General features: G+C 40.1%; 1 protein-coding gene across 2 annotated transcripts in view; it reads left to right on the top strand.

The window, feature by feature from the left end:
• Window positions 1–18,434, top strand: part of mad1l1 (mitotic arrest deficient 1 like 1) — a 996,118-nt gene that overhangs the window by 75,088 nt on the left and 902,596 nt on the right. For both annotated transcript variants that reach the window (XM_041206006.1, XM_041206007.1), the window contains exon 10: window positions 5,613–5,699. In XM_041206006.1, coding sequence (XP_041061940.1) covers window positions 5,613–5,699 — 87 coding nt within the window. The remainder of the gene's footprint in view (window positions 1–5,612; window positions 5,700–18,434) is intronic.

Below are 18,434 nucleotides of genomic sequence, written 5' to 3'. Positions count from 1 at the left end.
GTCTTTCCAACCTGAAAAAGACCCATTAATCCCAACTCTCTGTCTTCTGTGTGTTAACAAATCCTCAATCCATGCTAATACATTACCCCCAATAACGTGAGTTCCTGTCTTGTGCAATAACCTTTTTATATGGCACCTTATCGAATGCCTTCTGGAAATCCAAATCTACCGGTCCCCCTTTATCAACTCTGCTTGTTATATCCTCAAAGAACTCTAGCAAATTTGTCAAACATATTTCCCTTTCACAAAACCATGTTGACTCTGTTTGATTGTGTTAAGCTTTTCTAAATGTCTTGCTGTTTCTTCCTTAATAATGGACTCTAGTATTTTCCCAACGACAGATGTTAGGCTGTCTGGTCTATAGTTTCCTGTTTTTTTGTCTCCCTCCCTTCTTGAACAGGGGCATCACATTAGCAGTTTTCTAATCCACTGGGACCCTCCTGGAATCCAGTGAGTTCTGGAATTTTTCAACTAATGCCTCCACTATCTCTGCAGCCATTTCCTTTAAAACGCTTGGATGCAGGCCATCAGGTCCTGGCGGCTTGTCTGCCATTAGCTTGTGAAATACTTTGTCCCTCGTGATAAAGACTGTTATAAGATCTTTCCTCCCATTAGCTCCTTGCTTCTCTGGTATCTTTGGGATGTTTATAGTGTCCTTCACTGTGAAGATGGATGCAAAATGTCGGTTTAAATTATCTGCCATTTCCCTGTTCCCCTTTATCACTTCCCCAATCGCACCCTCCAAGGGTCCCATGCTCACTTTAGCCACTCTCTTTTTAATTATCCGTTGAGGCTATTGCTGTTTGTTTTTATATTTCTTGCCAATTTACCTACATAATCAATTTTCTCCCTCTCTGTTAGCTTTTTAGCCATCCGCTGTTGGTTTTGCTGAGCATTATGCAATATCTGCTTAGGTGTCTGTCATTGCTCATCCACTGACCTTCCTCTTGGTCTATTTTCCCAGCCTGCGTTAGACAACTCTTTCTTCATGCTTTTGTAATTGCCCTATTTAAGTTGAGGACGCTGATTTGAGAGTTGCTCGCCCTCAAACTGAATTTGATATTCTACCATGTCATGATTGCTACCCCTTAGAGGATCCTTAACTACGATATCTCTTATTAATCCCACCTCATTACATATTGCTAGATCTAAAATAGTCTGTTTCCGGGTAGGTTCTGCAACGTATTGCTTTAATACGCAATCCTGGACGCACTCTACAAATTCGCCTTCCATGTTACCCCTGCCAATTTGATTTGTCCAATCAATATGCAGATTAAAGTCACCCATGACAATTGTAGCGCCGTTCTTACGTGCCTCCATTATTTCCCGATTTATGCTTTTCCCTACAGTGAGGCAACACTTCGGGGGCCTATAGACGACTCGCACCCGTGACTTCTTCCCCTTGCTATTCCTTATTTCCACCCAAACTGATTCCACATCACGATCTATTGCACCTATATCATGACTCCCCACCGCACTGAAACCTTCCTTAATTAATAGAGCAACTCCACCTTTTCCTTTTTGCATATTTTTCCAGAACATTGAATATTCTTGAATATTGAGTTCCCAGCCTTGGTCACCCTGCAACTATGTCTCTGTAAAAGCTATTGAGTCATATTCATTTATTTCTGTTTGTGCCATCAGCTTCTCTATCTTGTTACAAGTGCTGCGTGCATTCAGAATAGAGCCTTAAGCGTTGACTTTTTACCATTGTTGCTCATTCTCGTTCTGAATTCTGTTGCACTCTTCTGCTTATATACTTTCTGCCCCTTCCTATCACACTTTGATTATCGTTTCCTTCTTTACTACCCTGTACCTGTGTTGTCTCGTTTCTTTTTGATTTTTTAAACTTCCCTTCAATTGAACCCTCCCTCGCACTATTTAGTTTAAAGTCCTATCTACAACCCTATTTATACGATTCATCAGGACACTGGTCCAAGCATGGTTCAAATGAAGCCCCTCCCAACTTAACCGCTCTCTCCTTCCCCAGAACTGGTGCCAGTGTCCCATGAATCGGAATCCATTTATCCCACACCAATCTTTGAGCCATGCATTTACCTCTCTAATCTTATTTACCCTATGCCAATTGGCACATGGTGCAGGTAATAATCCGGAGATTATTACCTTTGTGCTTCTGCTTTGTAATTTCGCCCCGAGCTGCTCATAGTCCCTCAGCAGAACCTCTTTCCTAGTCCTACCCATATTATTGGTACCTATGTGGACCCTTCCCCTCCCATTCCAAGTTTCTCTCCAGCCCAGAAGAGATGGCGTTAACCTTGGCACCAGGTAGGCAACACAGCCTTTGGGATTCTGTCTTTGCTTCGAAGAACAGTATCAATTCCTCTAACTATGCTATTCCCTATTAGTACTACATTTCTCTTTTCTCTCCCCACTTGAATGGCGCTGTGGTCAGTTTGCTCATCCTCCCTGCAGTCTGTGCCCTCGTCCACAATGGGAGCAAGAACCTCGAACCTGTTGGACAAAAGCACTGGCTAAGGCTCCTCCAAAACTAAATTCTGGATCCCCATACCTGCCTCACTCACAGTCACACCCTGCTGTCCCTGACCACAGTCCAGATTTGATGTAATTAAACTAATGGGCATGACTGTCTCCTGAAACAGTGTCCAGGTAACTCTCCCTCCCTGATGTGTTGCAGAGTCCACAGCTCAGACTCTAGCTCATCAACTCTGAGCTGAAGTTCCTCGAGCAGCCAATACTTGTTAGATGTGGTCACCATAGATCACACTGGTGTCCACCAGTGTACAACACATCGCATACCCAGCCATCCCTATTCTATTTAATTTATTAATTTGGATGTTAAATATTTTAAGTGAATTTCTTAACTGTACTCTTCAGCTGTAAAAATGTCTCCTGATTAAAACCACTTGGCCAATCAAAAGAGACATGGAAGAGATACTCACCAATCACCTACTTGTTTTCCTCTGACGGCACACTTCAGCTCTGACAGGTAGAAACAGGTCCTCCTCTCGCATGATCCTCTAGGTGCTGCTGACTGCTTGTCCTAGGGTCCCCATCTCGTGCACTCCTCTGAGGGAACCAACAAGAGGGAAAAACTTACTTGACCTCATCCTCACCAACCTGCCTACTGTAGATGCATCTGTCCATGACAGTATTGGTAGGAGTGACCTTATGGAGACAAAGTCCCGCCTTCACATCGAGTTGTGTGGCACGGCCATCATACTAAATGGGGTAGATTTCAAACAGATCTAGCAACTCAAGACTGAGCAGCCATGAGGTGCTCTGAGACATCAGCAGCAGCAGAATTGTACTTAACCACAATCTGTAATCTCATGACCTGGCATATCCTCCATTCTACCATTACCACCAAGCCTTGGGATCAACCCAAGAGTGCAGGATGGCATGCCAGGTGCAGCACCAGGCATACCTAAAAATGAGGTGTCAACCTGGTGAAGCTTCAACGCAGGATTACTTGCATGCCAAACAGCATAAGCAGCAAGCAATTATTAATAAGCAATCAAATAATAAGCAAGCAAGCCCACTATTATCATCCTGGTGTTATCATTGACCAAAACTGAACTGGGCTAGCATATAAATACTGTGGCTACAAGAGCAGGTCAGAAGCTAAGAATCTGCAGCGAGTAACTCACCTCCTGACTCCCCAAAACCATCTACAAGGCACAACCATTGGATTAGATCTAAGCTCTGCCGTCCTACCACATCCAGTTGTGAATGGTGGTGGACAATTAAATAACTCACTGAAGGAGGAGATCCCCATGGGGGAGCCCAGCACATCAGTGCAAAGGATAAGGGTGAAGCATTTGTACCAATCTTCAGCCAGAATTGCCATGTGGATAATCCACCTTCCCCTCTTCTGGAGGTCCCCATCATCACAGAAACCAGTCTTGAGCCAATTTGATTCATTCCATGTTGTATCAAGAAACAGCTGAAGGCACTGGATACTGCAAAAACTATGGGCCCTGACAACATTCTGGCACTAGTACTGAAGAACCAAAACTCCAGAACTTGCTTTGCCTCCAGCCAAGCTGTTCCAGTACAGCGACAACATTGGCACATACCTGGCAATGTAAAAAATTGCCCGGGTATGTCTTGTACACAAAAAGCAGGATAAATTGAACCTGGCTAGTAACCGCCCCATCAGTTTACTGCCGGTCATCAGTAAAGTGATGGAAGGGGTCGTCAACAGTGCTATCAAGTGGCACTTGCTTAGCAATAACCTGCTCACTGATGCTCAGTTTGTGTTTCTCCAGGGGTGCTCAGCTCTTGATCTCATTGCAGCCTTGGTTCAAACATGGGCAAAAGAGCTGAACTCCAGAGGTGAGGTGAGAGTGACTGCCCTTGACATCTAGGCAGCATTTGACCAAGTGTGGCATCAAGGAGCCCTAGCAAAACGAGTCAATGGGAATGAAGGGGAAAACTCCCCACTGGTTGGAGTTATAGCTAGCACAAAGTAAGATGGTTGTGGTTGTTGGAGGTCAATCATCTCAGTTCTAGCACATCACTGCAGGGGTTCCTCTGAGGTCCAACCATCTTCAGCTGTTTCATCAATGACCTTCCATTATAAGGTCAGAGGTGGGGATGTTTGCTAATGATTGTACAATGTTCAGCACCATTTGCGACTCCCCAAATACTGAAGCAGTCCATGTCCAAATGTAGCAAGACCTGAACAATATCAAGGCTTGGGCTGACAAGTGTCAGGTAACATTCTTGCCACACAAGTGCCAGGCAATGACCATCTCAAACAAGAGGGAATCTAAGCATCTCAATGACATTACAATCACTAAATCTCCCACTATTAACATCCTGGGGTTACCATTGACCAAAACTGAACTGGGCTAGCATATAAATACTATGGCTACAAGAGTAGGTCAGAGGCTAAGAATCTGCAGCGAGTAACTCACCTCCTGACTCCCCAAAACCATCTACAAGGCACAAGTCAGGAGTGTGATGGAATACTCCCCACATGTCTGGATGAGTGCAGCTCCAACAACACTCAAGAAGCTTGACACCATCCAGGATAAAGCAGCCCACTTGATTGGCACCCCATCCACAAACATTCATTCCCTCCATCACCGATGCACAGTGGCAGCAGTGTGCGCTGAGATGAACTGCAGGAACTCGAGGCTCCTTAGACAGCACCTTCCAAATCCATGAGTGCTACCATCTAGAAGGACAAGGGCAGCAGACACATGGGAAAATCACTACCTGAAAGTCACTGGCTACCTTCCTAACCATCCTGACTTGGAACTATATCACTGTTCCTTCTCTGTCGCTGGGTCAAAATCCTGGAACTCCCTCCCTAACAGCACTGTGGGTGTATCTACATCACATGGACTGCAGCGGTTCAATAAAGCAGCTCATCACCCCTTTTTAAGGGCAATTGGGGATGGACAAATAATGTTGGCCTATTCAGTAATACCCACATCCCATGAATGAATAAAAAAAATACAATGATGAGTAAATCTTAATTTTTATTATTTCTAGTTGAGAGCGGAAGGAGCTAGTCATGTAAAAATATAAAAACTTACTAGTGTTTAAAAGAATAATTTATGAAAATATACAAAAGTTTTAAATATGATTTGCTTCAATCCTTTTCGGCTTTTATTTTTCAGGAGCCCTGAAGATCTGTCACGAGAGATTGTTCTGTTACAACAACGTGAACTTGCCCTCAAGCAGCAGAACTCTTCAGTCACTATGAGGTGAGCAGAGTTCTGGGACAAGCAGTGAACATTCATTCTTAAGTTCTAGATAACCAAATTTTACTGAAGTGAAATGATTTGCAGTGTTGTTTACCTTCTGGAGTATGATTAATAAGCAAGATAAATATTTTTGTACAACTTATGAGGTTCTGTGTTGCATGTGCTTTGTGTTTCTGGGCTTAGTTACATGGGATGCAGAATTTGTTGTGCGTCTGAGAATGGCTGAACCAATTCCTTTCCATTTTAAATTAGTTTAAATCAACGTAGTGCGATCAGCCGTATTGTCAGCCATTGCTAGTTGTACCATGAGTTATCAAAATGGCATGGAGGGTCAGTGGTGCTGCACACCCAATGCACAAGAAAAACTTTTATGACACATTATAAACTTAAAATAAACCCACCTCCTAAAAGCTCATTGCCAAAATCACTATCTATGTGCAAGGAATAACAATTCATGAGCAAGGTTGGATAGGATTGGCTGGGTGAAACCATCAGGATGCCTTGGGTTGAGTTCTCTTGAATTTTGATGGCATGAGAGAACCATTTAATGAACCTCAGAAAAATTGATTTGACTATTGGTAGGAACATTTTTCTGAAGCTTATAAAATTCTGGAAAGATACTACAAATCATTATATGAGGCAGATTTAAAGTTCTGAAATTGGGATTCTAGTGATCTTCCTATGTTGCCTTCTTTTAAAAGTAAAGTTGAAACAGTTAGTGTCTTTTAGTGTCTTAATTGTGCTTTGTAAGTATGTGATATAGCACTTGCAAAAAATCTTAGCATTTAGTAACATCAATGTGCACCAATTTTTATTTACTTTCAAAAACATGACTTATTTGGACACCTTTGATCCTGTTCTGTGATGTTTGGAATATCAGCTGGCCATCAGCTTCTTGGTATTGGGCTTTGATTTAACACTGGTGCTGACTCAACCTTTTCTATCTGAATTGACCTTAATAGGAGTGAATGCCTTGAGAAATTAAGCAAGGGTAGATAATTCAGGTCCAAATGTTTGGATTTTTCATCACTTCCCTTGTATCAGTGAGGCTACCGAACAACAGGATATTTAGGTCGGGCTTTTATAAAACAGAATAAACTCTTCTGCTTGTAGTTGTCATTGCTAAAGTGTGCTCACACATTCAAGCAAAGCATAAATCTTTGTGTTTTGGCTTTGAGGCGGATGTCTAATTTTTACTCAATTGCAATAATTCACCAGTGTATTTTCCGCCTTCAGGTGTAGCATGATACTTTCATGCTATTTTACTGAGTCGTGTATCTTCAAAAGTTCCCCACGTGAGTTGTTTCAAAAACAAAGATATGAAGCAGAAAATGGGAATACTTGTCATTGGGGAATGCTGCAGGGACTAGTAAAACCTAATGACCTTTGTTCCAGCATCAAATTCTCTATGTCACTTCTGACTGATCCTTGGGTGCTTTGAATTTCTTTCAAGCTGGGTGAGGTTGATTATAACTAGGAAAAATACATTTAGTTTAATAAAACCTTTGCCTCATATTGCTGCACATCAGCTTATGTTTATCATTGAATCTAGTTACTGCTGGAGAGGTAACAGGCCATTAGGTATTACTTTAGGCTTTATTTTATTTGTTTGATAATTTCCCCTTTTTATTGTGGATTTGTGACTATGGATTTTTAATACACCTTAAATATCTAACAGAGGTGAGAAATTTCTGCTGTTTGACAGATTTCTGATAGTTGGACTTTGGAATTCCGCCATTCTAAATATGCCTCCAATCTTTGCCTCCTCTGTAGTTTAAATGAGGCTGAACAATTGAAAGTGCAAGTATCAGTGAGAAGTGAAAGTAATGCAGAGTTATGTTTGAGGAACAGTGAGTGTGGGAGAGACAGAATCTGTGAGGAGCTGCTTCTCCAATCACATCTTCTGTCTCTGCCACTCTCGCTGCTCCAGCTACTCCAATGACAGATTCCCTCTCTACTGCTCTTGCTGCTCCTCCAGAGATAGAATCTATGATTTAGAGGAGCAGTAAGGGTGGGAGGGGACTTGTGTTTGGAGGTTGAGGAGCAGTTATTCTTGCTTGTCCTGCTGCTGCCATGCAGGAGACGTTTGGCTGCACCGTCACCAATCACTTCAGCCAGCTGTTCGATGACCAGTCCGACATCGTCTGTAATGCTGAAGACAAGAAGCCGATTAAGAAAAGAAAGGAAAGCAAGATGTGGCTTGAAACCCAGAGTTGGGGTTGTGGGCCTGTAATGGGTTGAGGTAGGGGTCAGTACTGGATAGCCGTTGCTCTGGATGTGCAAGGCTTTCTGTGTTTGAGAGTGGGAGCTCAGTTTGAGAATATCATCGCAACACCTGGGGAACCTTCTCTTGGTTTAAGGGGAACCCCTGCCCCGTCTTTTGAACATGGGACTATGATTGGCATTGTGATATTTAAAATTGTAAGGCAGAGACGATGTACTGTTGCAGAATATGGCTACCTTCATTCCCACAGTGTTGTGTTTAACTGTCCCTTGAATGAGTTGATTTTTGGCTGCAGCAATGTCCCAGGGAATCAGTCAAGATCCATCAGTTCAGCAGAGATGAGCAATTGAACCTAGGAAGTTCCTGACTTGTGAGACTTGTGCACAGATTGTTAAATCTTCAGGATCTTGACTGCTACCTTTTAAGTAAATAAACCCAAGGTGGTGGTGGGTGGGGAGGCAATGACAAATGGGAATTGAAATGATCAACCATTCAGAAGTTTATTTGGCCTGTAACCAGCTCACATAAACTGCTTCTTATGCCTGACCGATTTCTGTTTCATTGCATCAAATTGTTGGAATTTGAGATGAATCTGATCTTAGTTTCTTATTGTAAATTGGGAATTGTCTTTAGAATCCAAAATTGAGAGAAGCAACCAAGGAACTAAGGAAGGATGGTGTCTTGAACTTATGTTAATTGTTTTGATTGACTGGGACTGAATCGCCTTGTCATCATGGTGATGAACAGAGACTTTGCAGGTGGCAAGGTGTAACCTTGCCCCCTTACTGAAGCTTCCTTGCCTTATGATGTACATAATCCAGCAAGGTCATGTTCTGTCGTTAGTATGGACTTCATCCTTTATTACATATACCAACTGCATGGAAAGCTGAAATGCGGAAATCGCTTTGGTGATTTTATCCAAATGCATTGATGTACAATCTTGACGGTAATAGAAGGTAAACAAAGGTAAAACATATGTTTGTGTATCCACTTAAAGTCTAATAATTTTGTGTATTTGCATTTCACTGCAGATCATCATTATTATAATTTTCCGGATCCTTACACTGCAGCTGCTTTGCGCTATGATGTATGCATAATTCCTTGTCTGACAAAAATTTCAGACATTTTTGCCTTTGGTCACTCTCATCCCTGTATCCACGTACCTTTCTCATCCAACTTTGAAAATAGACAATGACTATGGATAAGGAACTCACTGGGTCTGCCCAAAACTTACTTTCTATCGAAAGCATTTTAAGTTAATTAGGAATGAAAGGGGAAAAAAGTAACTTCAAAAATAACAAAGACGACATTCATCACCACACTTTCTTGTACTTCCTTTACACTTCACATAATTTTTTTTAACCTTGGATTTCAAGAAAAATACTGTTTGTGTCTCCTCTGTATAGTTTTGCTGGGTATTACCCCTGATAGTTTTCTGATTTCTTCCTTTTCTACTGTAAAAGATTATGAAACACTTGAGCACTTTTAGCAAAAGAGTAAGTTTTAAAATGTTATTGAACAGCATCTGTTAAATATGTTCTTCACTGCACAGCTGTGAGGATTTTGGCTGATTGCAAAGAAAGGAAAATAGCACTGCAAATCTTAATATAGGTCAACACTGTCTTCAAGGCATGTTATTAAAACCAGTGCACAGCTCCAATTCAAGCAAATATCAGGGCACCTCAGCTGTTGTATTGAGGTGTACAGCTATAGATTATGAATGTAAATATCAGTGTAAAAGAAATTAGAGACTGATTTAAAATATGCATAAATGCTGCATTGTTGATAATTAAGTGCCTACCATAAAATATTGGAACACCGACCAGTGTAAATGTGCATTTGTTTGTCAGCATCTAATGTACAAACCAGCATGTAGCATCAATATCTGGTGGTATGTACATCCACTTTCAAATTTTACCTGACATTAAATATTTTAAGAATATTGTTTTCAACTTAATATCAATAAAACCCAATATGTCTCTGGACTTGACTCCTCAGGTTGCCAGTTTGGGTTGAATCTGGAGGTGTACAACTTTGGTGCCACCTTGGACTCAGAGCTGAGCTTCTTTCTTTGTATTTGCTCTGTTGATGAGACTGATTTCCTCTGTCAGTGGAATGTTGCCTACACATATCTTTACCTCTCTTCCATTAAGAACTTGGAAACCTGAATGGCTTGGAAACATGCCTTTGTTACCTTAAGGATGGACTTCAATGCTGCTTGCCATGCTACTTATAACTTCAGGAAATGCAACCTTGTGTCCACTTCCACTTTGAATGTGCACACAAGTCACTCTTGTTCTTTGTAATCTCCCTGGTACTTTAAGGTCTACTGAATCTATTTTAATCATTTTGTTTTCCTTTCCCTCTGCAGCCCCTTTTCACCCTAACAGAGTAATAATCTCTTGCTGGATATCGCACATTCAGCTTTTGCTCTTCTGACATCAGCTTACTAATTTGTTCATTGCTTTCTCTTATATTTCAGCAACATACTGTTACTTTCACCGGGTCTTCAAAAATGTTTTTTTCTCTCACTCCCACTTCTTTCTCCCCCATCCCCCCACCCTTCTTGATGTTCATCATTCTTTGCTAAGCACATTTGAGGTATTTTGTTGTGAAGGTTATTACTGCAATTAGTTATTTCCCAAGAATTAAGCTCACTGCAGAAATCAGCTTCCACAGTCAAACTTTTGTAGGTACCAAAATTTGAATTTATGCTTAAAATACGTGGATAAATTTTGCATAGGGTAAACAGTGTTATCACATGCACCAGAAGCAGTACAGTCCAAGCCCATGTGTTTCAGATTTTCCCGAGTCAGTGAAGATGTACAATCACAAGTAAAGAACAAGGTTGAAAATTGTGTCCTTAATTGACATGGTTGCTTTAGAAGCATTATTTTTAAAAACCAATATAATGTTTTTAAGCTTTTTAAAAATTAAACGCTCCTTTTCTGTTCGAGGAGTTCATCTAACCACAGCAATTTGTACATTTAATGGGAATATGTGAACAACCAAAAGATTATTGAAAGCTTGCCATATTTATCCCAGATTCAGGTGGCTTCTGACTACAGAGTTGTTGATGAAGATTTGAATAAAGGGACAATCAGAGTTGGTGGCTCAGATAGGATAATGCCTACGGCTTCATTGGAAAATGCTGATTTTACCACTCTGTGTACCCAGCTAACTTTTTAAATATAGGATTAAATTTTAATGGTTCTGCCATTTGGAATGATAGTGGCATTTCATGTCTCAGTGGTAGCCACACTTGTAGTAACAAATCACAAACCTGACATGTCCAGCTAACCAACTACATTTAACTATTTACAGACAGATGTTAGCAAAGGCAGATTGACTTTCATTATCTCCCTTTAGTCTCAAATACTGTATAAGTTTTTCCTTGTACTTGCCTTTGGCTCCTTGATCTTGTTTGTCCCCTTGTGTGTCTTTGTTTTCTTAGCCTCTCATGTCAGGTAGATAGAATAGTTGCTGTTCATTCTGCGTATCATCAACAGATTTAGTTCTCTAACATGGCTAGTTTTCTCCTTCAACCTATCTTGCTATAATTTTTCCATTTTGAGAAGATTACTGTTTGTTGTGCAATGGCCCTTTAATGTGAAAATGTCCTGGGATCACAATAAGTGAAACATGTGGTGGAAAGAACCAAGATTAGAGAGATGGAGGTAATGAAGTAGGAAGGGGGAATAATTATAAGAAAAGCTCTTAATGGATCAATTGTGAGAATAGAGTCAAGCTACACCATTATTACTCCTGTAGAGTATACTTTGGAGGAGCAATTACTTAAATATTTCAGTTGATTCGAACCAAATATGAGTGAAAAGGTTGAAATATCATTAGGAATGCTATTCCAAAATGACATCACTCAACCAGTCAATGTTTACAAATATTGAACCTGCAGGACAAGATGTTGGGAATTTTTAAGATGTATTTTTATTCATTGTGATGCAAAAGTGCTACTGTATCATGTAAACGGTTGATGAAAAGTATATCTGTAGATATATATTTTTTTCTGTTATACTGTGTGTATGTACAAGTGTATTATTGCAATTGAAATTGCAAATAGTTGTTTTCTAGTTTCTGTCCCGAGGATAAATTGGTTCAGCAATTATATTAAAAATAAAAGCTATTACACGTTCAGTAACATTGGTTATCCTTGTTGCGCAGTTCCTTGTGTTTGTAATGAGAATTTAAAATGTATTGAGATTGGGCAATTTTTTTATGGCCAAGAAAAATAGTGTTTGAAATGGCGTTGTTAGCTGAGTGATTTTTCTTTATTTATTGTGCTCAAAATGTCAGCAAGCTGCTTATGGCATTTCAGGAAGATTGAGTTAAGTTGTGCTTAAGCCATCAGAAATAAAAATTGCTCCTTAAAGAACTAGTATTGCAATATGTGACATTTTGAATTGATATTTTTGTTTCTATAACTTATTTTTATAGGATTTAGAACAATTTTAACCTTCAACTTGGTTTGTGTAAGAAATACTATCTGATTTGCTATGTATTTATTCTACATATGTGATGATGTAAATTCCATTTTATGGGGGTCAAATATAGTACCACCACAGCTGAGAAGGTGAGAATAAAGTGTGGGCTGGGGTGTAGGAGGGATTTGTAGGAGGAAGAGAAGGAGAAAACAATTGTTTGGTTATGCCATCAGCACTAGCATGCAACCTGTGCACCCATATAATGCCCATTCAAAATTTGCACCTAATGTTTTTGAATATTTGAGACGGTATAAACTCTATGAACAGTTGGATACAATTTGTCTCCTTGGCTGCTGATTTATAATTGATCAAGAAGAATTTTGGTCACTTGTGGGGATGTAACTAAGTATGGCAAAAAATAAAAATGAAAAATGTTGGATGTACACGGGAAGTCCATCAGCGTCAGAGAACAGATGCTTCATTGGAAGTGAAAGCTTGAAGATCAGCAACTCTTTTATAGGACTCAACGAAACAAAGGAGGTGCAAGTGGTTGCGGGGGATCATGCAGTTGCAAGTGAGGAGAACAAGGTTAGGATTCAAGAATAATGACTTGTGAAATAGACAGTTAATGGCTGAAGAGAATTACGAACTTGGATGATATACAAATAAACATTAAGATAACAAAAGTGCATGAAAACAGCTCAAGTGTTGAAAAAAGGATGGGAACATTAGATGCACAAAATACTCCTCAAATGAATGGGAATGAAATGAGTGGGAGAAACTAGCTTGAGAATCAGGAGAGGTGGCCAGGATCTAAAGTTGTGAAAATTATTGTTGCGACTGGTGAGCTGCAGAATGCCCCAGGGAAAGAAGAAATACTTTCCCTAAAGTTCATGTTTCAGCTTGGTTGAAACCGTGTCAAGTGGCCAAAGATTGAAAGATTAGAATTACGGCTCGTGATCTACATCCATTGGATTCAGCAGATTAAAATAAAAAAAACCTTTTCGGAGTACTATAGTAAAATTAGCAAAACAATTTTCTTCCTGATTTGTTAAACTTTATTTTCAAATAAAAACAGAATTACCTGGAAAAACTCAGCAGGTCTGGCAGCATCGGCGGAGAAGAAAATAGTTGACGTTTCGAGTCCTCATGACCCTTCGACAGAACTTGAGTTCGAGTCCAAGAAAGAGTTGAAATATAAGCTGGTTTAAAGTGTGTGTGTGGGGGGCGGAGAGATAGAGAGAGAGAGAGGTTGGGGGGGGGTGTGGTTGTAGGGTCAAACAAGCAGTGATAGAAGCAGATCATCAAAAGATGTCAACGACAATAGTACAATAGAACACATAGGTGTTAAAGTTGGTGATATTATCTAATTTATATCTATATTACCTATTTTCAAATAGGTGTTCATAGAATAGTACAGCACTAGAGGGGGCTATTTGTTCCATCGAGTCTTTTGAAGATTAATCCAGTTAGTCCCACTCTCCAGCTCTTTGCTCATATCACTGCAGTTGTTCCTTCTAGTATATATCCAATTCCCTTTTGAAAACTACTATAGAATCTGTTTTCATCACCTTATCAGGCAGTGCAGTGCATTCCAAATCCAAACCACTCTGCTTAAAAATGTTTTTCCTCCTAATGCCTCTTTTTTTTAACCTGTCATTTTAAACCTGTGTAATCGACTCTTCGACTCTCTTTGTTTACTCAATATAAATTTTTCATGATTTTAAACACCTCCATCAATTCTCATCAGTATTCTCTGCTCCAAGAAGAACAACCACAACTTCTCCAGTCTGTCCCCATAACTAATCTCTTATCCTGGATCCATTCTAGTAAATCTCTTCAGTACCTTTTCCAAAGCCGTCACATCCTTCCTATAAAGTGCAATGAAGAGAATTAGGTGAAGCACTTTAGCTGGGGCTGAACTAGTTGTTAATGTAGGTTTAGCATAATTTCCTAGCTTTGTAATCTGTGCCTCTATTTATAAAGCCCAGGGGCCCATATGCTTTAACAACTGCTTTGCTAACCTGACCTGACACCTGAGAATTGCGCACAATAACCCCAAGGTCTTTCTCATTGTAACGCTTTTAAAATTGTACCATTTGGTTTGTATTGCCTCTCCTCATTTTTCAAAAATGTATTACCTCATGCTTTTCGGTATTGAATTTCATCTGTCATTTATCTGCCGATACCACCAGCCGTCTATGACATCTTGAAGTCTATTACTATCTTCCTACTGTTGAGCATAATTCTTAAGTTTTGGTGTCATTCACAGATTTCACAATTATGCCCTGTGACCCCAAGTTTAAATCATTAACGTTTATCAAAAACAGTAGTGGTTCTAGTACTCAACCTGAGGGAACATCACAGTATACCACCATCCAGTTTGCAAAACAGCCATTCACCACAACTCTGTTTTCTATTACTTAGCCAACTTTGCCCCCAAGCTGCTACTGCCCCTTTTGTCACATCGGATTTTGCCAACAAATCTATTATGTGATACTATATCAAAAGTATTTCGAAAAGTTCATAAATATATTAACTGTACTGTCCTCATTCACTGTCTCTGTTATCTCATCAAAAAAACTCAAATGAGGTTAGTCAAATATGATTTGCTCTTCAGTAATCTGTGCTGGCTGTTCTTTATTTGTTCAGGCTTGTTCAAGTGGCTGTTAAGTTTCTCTTGGTATTTGGTTTCAAATAGCTTCCCCACCGTTAACGTTAAATTGCCAGGCCTATCCTTCCCTTTCTGAACAAGGCTGTAGCATTTACAATCCTTCGGTCTTCTGGCACATGTCTGTATCCAAAGGAGATTGGATGATTGTGCCAGCACCCCTGCAGTTTCTACCTTTACTTCTGAGGGGTGATCTAGTTGAGGTGTACAAAATTATGAGGGGCCTAGATAGGGTAGACAGGAAAGATCTGTTTCCCCTACCTGAGGGGTCAGTTACTTGGGGCATAAATTGAAGGTGATTGGTAGAAGGATTAGAGGGGACATAAGGAGAAACTTCTTCACCCAGAGGCTGGTGGACATCTGGAATTCACTGCCTGAATTGATTGAGGCTGAAATGCTCAACTCATTTAAAAGGTGCCTGGGTCTGCACCTGAAGTGTTGTAACTTGCAAGGCCACAGACCAGGTGCTGGAAAGTTGGATTAAAATGGATGGCTGGATTCTTTTTCTTTTTGGCTGGTGCAGATATGATGTGCTGAATGGCCTCTTTCTGCGCTGTAACTTTTCTATGGTTCCGTCAACCTAAAATGCATCCCATTCAGATAGGGTGACTAATCCACTATAAAAACTGCTAGTGTTTTTAATACCTCCTCGTTATCTATTTTTATCTAATTACGGCATCCTCCTCCTTTACCGTAGCTTTGGCAAAGTCCTTTTCCCTTGGTAAACTCAGATGCAAAGAATTAATTTAGTACCTTCCGCATACCTTCTACCTCCACGAATAAAGTTACATTTTCATTCCTAACCAGCCCTGCTATTCCTCTGACTAACTTTTACTGTCAGTATGCCTATAGAAGACATTTCAGATTTATTTTATTGTTGGTGCCATCCCAGTGAACAATGTACTTTTAAAAAATTTGTGCCTTGTGATGGCTGGTTTTACTCCCTACAACAAAAGTAAAATGCTGTGGGCACTGGAAATTAGAAATAAAAACAAAATGCTGGAAATACTTAGCAAATCAGGCAGCATAGGTGTAGAGGGAAATAGTTAATGTTTCAGGTCAATAACCTTTCGTTAGAATATTTTTCACCCTCTTCTTAGTGTATAATGTCTCCTTTTAATTAAAGATAGAAATATCTGATGTGTTCTAAGCAAACCAAAAAGTAGTTTTCTGTTTGATGGAAGACTGCACAAATCCAATTGTGTAGTCTTTGCATTTGTGGAGAAGATGGTTTTGAATTTGTAGAGGACTGCCACGTGTTCTCGGTTAGTCGTAGCACTGTTCGAATCATGGCGATTTTTCCAGGTTCCTGCCTTTGGTCCTGCCTGAGAATGAAGGGCCATAACTTCCATTGAGTTGGCCAAGGTATATCACTATTATCGTCTGAAGAGTATGAGGGCAAGAGGATAGCTTCCTCATTTCAGAAAATCTAAAGATTTGGGAGGAAGAGCAGATTGCTGATTCAGCGCACAGCTAATTTTTAAAGAACTAATCCTGAATTGCCTGTCAATTGTGGGAAACAGCTAAAGCACAACCTGCAGCGAACAAGAATACCTTAGTTGTTTAGGTTGATGGCTCTGCTAGTTAACGCATGTGCTAGACCCACTTAGAATAGCTTACGTGGACTGACTGTGCTTAAAAATAATGAGGATATTTGAGGCAACAAGATGTTGTAGTGTCCAGACTGCTTAGGCAGTATGGGTTTATGTTTACACAGCTCAATGTTGAGTTAATAGTGGTTTTTTAAGTACAGGTTTAAAAAAAGTTCCAATATCCCCTGAGAGAGAGAATTTGAAATAGCTGGACACATGGGGTAAGAGGTTTGTCTTGTTGAGAGCATTTCAGATGCATAGGACATCTCACCAAGCACACTAGATGATGTTTACGCAAGAATAAGCTGGCCAAATTGATTTGGCTGTGAGCCAAGTTCCTGCAGTGGCTAAGAATTGGTTGAATAACATTGACCAGGCAGCAAATATGCTTCATTTACTGGTGATTGATGCTCTAGGCACAAAGGCCAGGATGAGCGCTTATGGCACTGTTCCACATCCTTCGCTCGACATAGAATCTGCTTGATTTTCAAAAAAGGCTGAGGGAATTTGTCTTTCCAGAGGACAGTTTATTCTGGGGTCAAAGTAACCCTGGAAACATCTTTGCTGCGTAGCCAATTTTATGCACTAGCATAGCATGTAGGCCATTCCAGATGTGTCTTTCAAACGGTCACCTAAGGAAATACAGATCAATTTAACCAACCTTTAAGATAAAATGTTCCATTTGAAGTAGGGATAAATATGCTCGAGAGAATAATGGCCGTTTAGCATAAAGAAGCCCGTAGCACCAACCTTCCTTCTTAACTTGCAGTGGTCAGTTATAAGAGTGGACCATAATTAGGAGGAAACTTGATGCATTCACGAAAATGGTTTTAAACTTAAAATGAAAACCATTTGGTGGGGATGGACCAGCAAATGTTGGAATCTGTGGAATTATTTGCTTGTGCAGTTGGATGTGTAAGAACATTTGCTGGCTACAGCTGCTAGAGCTGTTGTTGGTAAATCTTTACTTGATGGCTCCCAAAAGTGAGTTTGACCTCTGGGCTCTTCCTATCTGCATTCTGAAAAACAAGTTCAATATGGTCATGCTGCTGAAGGGCGTTGTCTTTTACATTGTGATCAGGGAAGGCCATTGGAAGAATCTTTGGTTCAGCCCAGGTTCAATAACATGGCAAAATATGTTCAGTCTCACTTCATGTCCTTTGCTTTTATTAGATATCTGGTTTGTTGTGGTAATCTCTATTTGAGGGAAAACTTGGTTCGCTTTGGCTTCACCATCTGCCAAAAATTTTTTCCATAGTTTTGTGATTGTAACTGGGTGGCATATAAGTCTTTGAGTTCCACACTGATCTCTGTTTAAAAAGTTATTTTAAAGACAATGCTGTGCTAATGAGGTTGGCTAGCATTTTTGCAGAGTAAATGGAATGTGCAAGTAGAAAGTATGAAATCGAAGGCTTATAAGATATCCTGCCATTTCCTGGTTTTCTGTATGATTGTTCGATTAATTGCACCACAGTTTTAAACACTACGATGTGGATGTTATTTTACAGTAATTATGCAGGGCAAGTTGCCTGTTGGTGTGTGCTGTGACATCAACTGCTAAGGAGAAAGAACTGACCTAAAGTTCAAAGCGCTATGTGGATATTTGATTTTGGTTTGTGGTTGAATTTTGTCCCCCTTTAATATTGTCGGACCTTAAGGTGTGTCAACCATGGTTCAGTGGTACCATTCTTGCTTCTGAGACTGGAGGTTGAGTTTATGCACCATTCTACACCTGTGAGATGGTGTGTGACTTGGAGGAGACTCACAGGCAATGGTATTCCTGCATCATTATTGCTTTTGTTCTTTTGG

The sequence above is a fragment of the Carcharodon carcharias genome, chromosome 15 (genome assembly GCF_017639515.1).
Source record: "Carcharodon carcharias isolate sCarCar2 chromosome 15, sCarCar2.pri, whole genome shotgun sequence".
Lineage (NCBI taxonomy): Eukaryota > Metazoa > Chordata > Chondrichthyes > Lamniformes > Lamnidae > Carcharodon > Carcharodon carcharias.
The sequence above is the reverse complement of the archived record's forward strand: the minus strand, read 5'-3'. Positions and strand labels throughout refer to the sequence as shown.